The sequence below is a fragment of the Tupaia chinensis genome, unplaced genomic scaffold (genome assembly GCF_000334495.1).
Source record: "Tupaia chinensis unplaced genomic scaffold, TupChi_1.0 Scaffold000214_1, whole genome shotgun sequence".
NCBI classification, from domain to species: Eukaryota; Metazoa; Chordata; class Mammalia; order Scandentia; family Tupaiidae; genus Tupaia; species Tupaia belangeri.
This window is the reverse complement of record NW_006159689.1, coordinates 41,646-50,033: the sequence shown is the minus strand read 5'-3', so window position 1 is coordinate 50,033 and position 8,388 is coordinate 41,646. Positions and strand designations below refer to the sequence as shown.

At 45.4% G+C, this 8,388-nt stretch overlaps 1 protein-coding gene across 1 annotated transcript; it reads left to right on the top strand.

Annotated features, from left to right (window-relative positions):
- The first annotated feature begins 1,986 nt into the window (after positions 1 to 1,986).
- LOC102467724 (olfactory receptor 2T3) lies at positions 1,987 to 2,934 on the top strand. The gene has a single exon (XM_006147465.1). It carries the CDS (start codon positions 1,987 to 1,989, stop codon positions 2,932 to 2,934), a length of 948 nt encoding a protein of 315 aa, XP_006147527.1.
- The last annotated feature ends 5,454 nt before the right edge of the window (positions 2,935 to 8,388 follow it).

The following is an 8,388-nucleotide window of genomic DNA, read 5'->3' as shown; positions in this document are numbered from 1 at the left end:
GCCTCAAGTCAGTTCTGGGTTCAAGTCCTGAGCACGGTAATTACATACTATTAAATACCTTGCCTTTCTGGAATTCAGACTTGTTTTTACCGAAAACGAGGGCATTCTAAAGAAATACCAAATACGAGTGTAAACCAACATGAAAACAAGCGTGTCCTCACACCTAGTGTGTCTTCATGGGAGCACACTTGGCAGCTATGCCCCGATGCACACACTTCCGTCCCCTTTGTGCTGTGGTGGGGCGCTGCAGAACAGCCGGCGAGGACGCACAGACAGCCCAAGCAACCCAGGAGTCCGAGAGCCCCTTACAGGAAACAGACGCTCCCCCAAGGCCCACCTTGGGCACTGACATGAGGGCTGAGCCTGTCCCCTGCTTCCAGCCTGGATTGCTCTGTGCTTGTTCAACAGCGTAAAGGTCCCATGGCGGAGGCTCACTCCAATTCCCTGGTGTGAAGAAGCCACTGATGTAACTTCTGTGCTGCGCCTCCTGGATTTAAACCCGTGCCCAGTGGAGGGGAGAGCCCGGCTCACAGACTCTGGCAAGGCTCGGGCTCACTCCCTGGTGGAGCAGAGAAGGTGGGCTGGCCTGTGCTCCACATAAGGCGTCTCCTCAGTGCTTGATCAAGGTGAGACATCAGGAGCCAGGACTCCGGTCGTCTCTGAGGTGGTCCCGACACGTCCCCTGAGGCCCGTGTGTGCCCAAGAGTGGCTCCTTGTGTGTCATGGCACATCGGTGTGTCGAACTCACTCTGCGGCTTTTCTCCCTGTCCCTTCTCTCACGTGGACCCGGAACCTGAAGCTGCTCCTGGAGTTCCCGACCCTGGAGGAGTTCAGAACTTGTCCCTCTCTTTGACCTAAAGGATTTTAGGAAAGTGTGTGAAGCGAACTCAAGAGATTCAACTGGAAATTAAAATGTGAAATATTGAGGCAAATCAGTTGCCGAGAAAGCTATGGATGTTTAGGGAGGGAGGGGATCGTACGAGTTTTCTTTGTAAAGTGAGATGCAGGACTAGAAGGAGCCAGGGTGAACTGCAGGGTTGCCGCTTTGTGGGAGTTTCCACACAGCTGCTGCCCCTGTGTCTGCTTAGCTCTGTTCATGTAGCAATCGCCGTGCTTGGAGTGTTGAACATTTTGGGGGATAAATATCATCAGCAATTTAATTTTTTGTTTAGATGCTTGATATTTAGGGTATTTCAGCTTTTATGTCTGTGCTTCTTTGTAAAAATAATTTCTCTTCAGGATAGTTACTTAGTGACATGCCTTAGACTTCACTTTGGGATTTCAGGGTAGGGGAAGAACACCCTCCTGTCCCTGCCCTGTGCAGGGTCTGCCCCTGCCCTGTCCCTGCCCTGTGACAGTCTGTACCTGAGCTCCCCTGCTCTGTTCTAGGTCCACACCTGAGCTGCTCCTCCAGGCAGGCTGGCTTCTCCCACAGGGGAACTGCTTTTGATAGAAACACAATCACCTGAGGAACAGCTGAGCAATGGAGCGGATTAGTGATGGGGGGGAGCTTAATGGAGATCCATGATGGTAGAAGATAAGTGAGGATAGTTCTGGTCTTTGAGAGGGTCAGGCATGACATTTGTGCCATCAGGATTGACGTTAGTATCCACTTTGATTTCAGCTCCAGTCCTGAGTTCACTACGTGTCATGTCACTGAATTGATGTGCGTTTCCTGTTCCTCTTTAATCATCTCATGAGGTCAGTCCTTTTCTTAATTTGTGGACTTTAAGGGGGAATAAACGTTCTCTCTCTTGTCCAGTTCAGGAGTGTCTGCCTTCTCTGTTTTATGTTTCACTCCAGGATCGCAGCTAGAATGATGCTTGACCTGAGGTTTTTATTTGTAGTTCCCTATCAGTTCAACATAAAGTTTGAAAAAAATAGCTGAAAGTGCATGTATTCCCACAGGGGGTCAGGAAGGTCATGTGGCATGAAGGGCCTAAAATCCGTGACTTGCTCTTCCTAAGGTAAAAGTGTAAACTAGACATGCACTCAGGGGATCGACCGTCACAGAATCAAACTTCGAGCACTGACTTCATCCTCGTGGGGCTCTTTGGTGAAACTGAGCATGCTGCCCTCCTCTACGCCGGGACCTTCATCTTCCTGGTGCTGGCCCTGGTGGGGAATGCCCTCCTCATCCTGGTGATCCACGCAGAGCCCCGCCTGCACACCCCCATGTACGTCCTCATCAGCCAGCTCTCCCTCATGGACCTCACGTACATCCTGGTGACTGTGCCCAAGATGCTTCTGGGCCAGGTCACTGGAGATGACACCATCTCCTTGTCTGGCTGTGTGGTCCAGATGTTCCTCTACCTGACCCTGGGGGGTGGCGAGTGCTTCCTCCTGGCTGCCATGGCCTACGACCGATACGCCGCCATCTGCCGACCTCTTCATTACCCACAGCTGATGAGCCAGAGAGTCTGCTGGCACCTGGTGTGTGGGAGCTGGTTCCTGGGAATGGTGGATGGCTTGTTGCTCACCCCCACTACCATGAGCTTCCCTTTCTGTCAGTCCAGGAAGATCCTGAGCTTCTTCTGTGAGGCCCCTGCCCTGTTAAAGCTGTCCTGTGTGGACATCTCGCTCTACAGGGAGCTCATGTACCTGTGCTGTGTCCTCATGCTTCTCATCCCTGTTGCATTGGTCTCCAGCTCCTACGCCCTCATCCTGCACCTCGTCTGCAGGATGAACTCAGCCAAGGGCCGCAGGAAGGCGCTGGCCACCTGCTCCTCCCACATGGCTGTGGTGCTGCTCTTCTTCGGTGCGAGCACCTACACCTACATGTTCCCCCACTCCTACCACACGGCCAAGCAGGACATGATGGCGTCTGCATTCTACACCATCATCACCCCTGTGCTGAACCCCCTCATCTACAGCCTCCGCAACAGAGACGTCACGGGGGCCCTGAGGAACCTGGTGCGACCAAGGACGACCTAGGAGTGGAACGTCGGACAGGCTGCAAGTGGCCCTCTTCCTCGTCCCCGCTGTCATTCCTCTTCTCCCTGCCTCTTCACTTACACTCGGTCCCAGGGCCCCACTGAGTCCACTTCGCTTTCTCTCATCCTCATGTGTGTGGCAGTTCTGTTCGTCTTCGTCTGCTCATTTTTTTTTTGGAGAGATTTTCACTGTAGGGCGCGTGCGCTCGCCAGACAGACAGAGAGAGACATAGAGACAGAAAGCGAGAAATGACCCCCCAGGGGAGATGGTCACGCCGCAATCCGTTCTCCTCCATTCTCCTCTCGGGATCTTGGCACGCACGCACACGCGCCCGGCGTGAGATTTAAGCCACCGGGTCTGGGACACGAACCGCGGTCGACTACGTGGGAGTCCAGTGACATAGCCATTACGCTAACTGCTGGTTCCCCACATTTGTTGATTTTCAAATGTTTAATCGAGTGTTGTGGTATAAGCACCAGGGTTTTTGTTATTGTGTGCACATTAAAACTACCTGGACCAAAAATGATCCATGTTAAAGTCAGAGAGGTAAGAAGATGATCTGGCTTCTAGGATGTAGGCAGGAGTGGTCCCAGTTCACTTCCTTCAGGATGTGGTTACTCTAGACAATGGTCCACTTTATTCAGATGAGACATAGTAACAGTCTCAGTGGAGATTAGAGATTGAGGAAATCTTAAGCTTTCTAATTTTTTTTCTTTTTTCCCTGAAATTGGAAAAGCCAACAAAATTGTTTTGGACTCGTCACTGTCCTTTATGTCCCTGCTGTATACTGGGCTACGAGGAGACTGTCTTTATATTCACACAGTAGCGTCCCTGTTATTACGATGAGCAAAGCCATTCATGTGGTTGTGTGTTTGGAATGTGAGGAGTTAGTAAAGAAGTACATGTGTTCTGATGAACAGGAAGAAGGCGATGTGGCTCCACAGGTGTCCTGTCATTGCCCCTTGATGCAGACCCTGGCCTTGCCTTGTCACAGTCAGTGACTGGACAGCAGGTGCCTGCATGCCTGCAGCCTGTCCAAAGGCACCGACAGTACTTTATCCAAATGGCACATCAACTGGGCAGTGTTACTTTTCACTGACAGTTATTCCTCAGTGCATGAAAGAATATGTCTGAATCTGGAAGTCAGTCCCACCAAGTTGAGCACAAGAAGAGTCAGCTGTAAGTAGGAGTTTGTCTAGAGGTGGTGGAAGCTTAGTGTTGGGAATCAGTATGGTTAATGTGAAGGAAGAAAAGGTGGAAAACTCCTCAAATGAATAATAGAGGTGGAAGACTAATTAAACAGTGCTAGTAATCCTAACAGTATATTCACATTATTGACATAATTCCACTTATTATATTGTCAATATCATTAGAGAATTGTTAAGATTATTTTTCCATAGATTTCATGATTCTTGTGTTTTTTTGTTTTTTTTTTTTTTTTTTTTCTTCCTTTCTCTTTAATGAGTGTTTCATTTATTGGCCATTCTGGAGGACAATGTGCACAGAGCAACTAAAATCTAATTTAAGTTAATAGTAGATCGTGAGACTCACATGGTTAGATACAGTACTTGAAAAAGATGCGATTGAAAGCCAACCAACCTTGGGTTTAGTCCAGGAACTTCCAGCTAAATTAAAGAGGTACATGATGTTCGTGAGCTTGGCTAAGTCCTTGGGGTTTCATCACTTTTAAAAAGGAGAAAGCCACCGACTTTGTAAGAGAGGTAATAGGCGCACAACCCACAGTGCCTTCTACCTCGAGTCCTCTTCCTGTCTCTAGACCTTCTCCTTCTCTCGTCCTTACATCTCTTCCTAAGATGTTGGCCTCAAGTCCTGAGATCCACAGAGCAGATGGTCTCTGGTTAATAGTAGGTTGTGACTGAGCAGCTTTGTTGAGCAAATTACTTTGCCTCACAGCCACGTTGGTCCTTCTTTCATCAAACAACTAGCAACATAAATACGCTGAGGAAGTTCGACTGCCGAGTGAGTTTACTACATTCAGAACTCCAGCCCAGAGACAGACCTCGTGAAGGGTCTAAATACCCATTGGTCTCCCTTTCCTACTACGAGGTGTGTCTCGGAGAGTTTGATTTGCCCACGACTCTGACTCTGTGTTTTGCTCTGGTTTATCCTGGGTGCCTGCATGCTCATGTAGACCGTATCATATGGTAGGGACCTGCCAACCATCTTAAATGAATCAACCATATTTTAGATTTATTTCCTCTTCTTATTAGGTAGTTCTGGACAAGCATTTTGTTGATCTTCAAAAATATCTTGTAGAATACTTCTTTAACCTTTTAAAAAAAACATATTGTTTATTCAGTAATTATTTAATAATTAAGTTTTGACAAGTTGTGTTTTAAATAATTTGTCCATTTATTCTATCTTATTCAATTATTTGTCGTTAATTTGTTGTTAATTGTCATTAGATTCCCCGATGATCTTTTGCATTTCTGACACCAGTTGCAAAGTCTGTCATTCTAATTTTATTTATTTGCGTCCTCTCTGTTTTCTTAGTCTAGCTAAAGGTTTTCGATTCTATCTTGAAAAAACAGCTTTAGTTTCATTGTCCTTTTGTGGTTTTTCTTGTGTCTATTTTTATTTTTTTAATTTTTTACATTTTTGATATAGAGCAGATGCACTTGCCAGAGAGAGTCCTGTCCTATCTTTCTTGTTTCTCAATCTTCCAATGGGATGTCAGAGAGAATTTACCGACGAGGTGGAAGAATCAAAATTTTGAGGACCCAACTCTCTGAGGCTGCGTTGGGCACTCTGGCAGCTGGGAACTGTGGGTTTGGGGGTTGGGGAGGGGAGCCAGGTTGTGGTCAGACAGGGGATCATGTGAGCATGACCGGTAGACTGCCTGAAGTGTGCTCAGAAGAAAGGGACCACAAGTGGGAGGCTCTCTTTTTTCCTGAATGCACTCCTATAGTGGCTGATGTCCACACTTGTCTTTCCTACCATCATATCTTTGTGTCTCTCAATTTCTATCATAAAGTGCAGGCATTCAGTATGTATCGACTGGGGATATGCAGTGCTTGTCTCTCATGGTCTCATTTATTTTCCGTAGCATTAAATCTTCTGTGTGCATCCACTTTGTGTCAGTAATCAGGGACTTATTGTTTCTTATGCTCGTTAATATTCCATAGTGAACATGTGCCACAATTTTCATTCCTGTCATCTGTTCTTGGGCACTTGAGTTTATTCCATGTCTTAGCAATTGTGAATAATGTTGTAGAGAACATGGATGTGTTTCTGACTGAGTATTTTCCAGTCCTTTGGATAAATACCAAGGAGTGGGATTATTGGGTCAAATGGAAGTTCTCTTTCTAGTATTTTATTTTCATTTTATCATAGGGTATGTTCACTTGCTGGAGAGAGAGAGAGAGAAAGAGAGGGAAAGTGAGAAATCACACCCTGAGGGGAGGGGCTTATCCCAGAATCTCTTCTCAATTCACCTCCTGGTATTCTGAGCACATGCACCCAGTATGGCTTTTAAGCCACCATGTCAGGAGCTCAAACCAGAGTCAGGCATGTGGGATCCAGTGCCTCAACCACCACACCACCTGCTGGTCATATATTTTCAGGTTCTCAAGGAATCTGCATTGTTTCCCATTGTGGCTGTGTTAATTTACATTCCCACCAGCAGTGTAGAAGGGTTCTTGTTGTGCCATGGACTTGTCAGCATTTGTCATTCTATAGAAATAAAAGTGGTTAGCGTACATTTAAAGCAGTAGTTATGTGGATAAACATGAAAAGCCATGTAAGCATATTACTAGTCAAGAAAGGCAAGTTAAATAATGAAGTACCTGTTGAAGTTTTTCTAAGATAGAAAAGCACACAAAATTCAATGCCAGTGCAAGGGAAGTTTGATTTTGTGGCACCATTTGAAGAAGCTTTGGAAAACTAATTTAGATTGTATATTAAGACATTTTAAACATTATATACCTTAAGATAAATTATGCTAGGGAGTACATTCAGAGTGATTTCTACATAAGCATGTTTATTTCAGTAAAATTTTAATTTAGAACTTTAACACCATGTGACTATTCACTATTAAGGGAGGACTGTTATTGTGGTATCACTAGTTGGTTCAATCTTATTAGTACATGTCCAGTCATATAAACACACAGCACATCTCAACCTAAAGAGGTTTGTTTCAGGAGCTCAGATACAGAGGTCGTGAAGGGCTACGTGGAAGACCAGGGATGCAGGGAGGGTTCCTGCTCCTCTCACTGCCAAGCTGTTGGGGACTCTGCACTTGAGGGGTGCTGGTGGGACCCTGCCCTGCTGACAGGCAGCACCCTGATGCCTGTGTCCTGCCAGTGCTGACGAAACCACTAGGGTGCTGGATCCTGCAATCCTGCGTGGTCCTTTTTCTCAATAGCTGCCACAGACCACCACCAGAATGAGCAGAAAGACTCTATTTCCATTGTTCTTCCACCGTCTGGTATTCCTCTAGGGCCTTCACTCTCAGAGACGTACAGGAAACCAGATTGCGAAATGAGCATAATCCTTGTGAAGGCTGAAGCGTTGGAGGTCAGGGTGGCTCCAGCATGCGGCATATTTCTTTTTCTTTATTTTGATTTATTTTATACATTTAATCACTGTGCATCACTTAGCTTGTAAATTGAACTTACCAAACGTGAAAACGCTTCATACCAGTCCATTAGGGATACAAAACACATGATCATTCACAGATAATAATCAATTCTCTATCCATAAATGTCTATTTTCTCTTTGATTCATTTCCTCTCACTCTCTCCCTTCTCCCATCCTTTTCCCACATTGTCTCCAGTAGCCATAAACATTTTCAATGCATCTATGTTCTCTAATATTTCAGTTTCCTTTCACACTATAGAGTGCTAGTTTTTATTTCTTTCTCTCTCTATATATGTACACACACACACACACACACACATTTTCCCTTTTGATTTTTTGGGAAGTAATGCTGTTTATTTATTTATTTTTAAATTTTTATTTACATTTTTTAATACATTCAATTACATTATTTAGCTTACAAGGTGATCATTTCAATATACAAACATTTCTCCCTGGTCGAGTTGATCAAAATATAACAACACTACCTCCCTGTCTCACCAATGCTGTCTTCGTATTCCTCCTCCAAATGTTCTTCCCCAGGCCCCACTCCTCCACACACCCCACATCTGGCATTCACATCCACCTCTTGTGTTTGTACATCCTTTAACCCGTCAGTTTCAGTTATAGAGTGCGGACATTCGGTATATATTAAGTGGGGACATACAGTGTCTCTCCTTCATAGCCTGACTTGCTTCACTCAGCAGTAAATCTTCCATATTTTTCCACTTTCTGTCAAAAGCCAGGGTTTTGTTGTTCTTAATGGCTGAATAGTATTCCATAGAGTATATATGCCACAGTTTTTCAATCCATTCAGCCATACGAGGGCATTTGGGTTGGTTCCATGTCTTAGCAATC

Coding starts and splice junctions, on each gene's coding strand:
- LOC102467724 (XM_006147465.1), top strand. CDS start 1,987: ATGCACTCAGGGGATCGACCGTCACAGAATCAAACTTCGAGCACTGAC.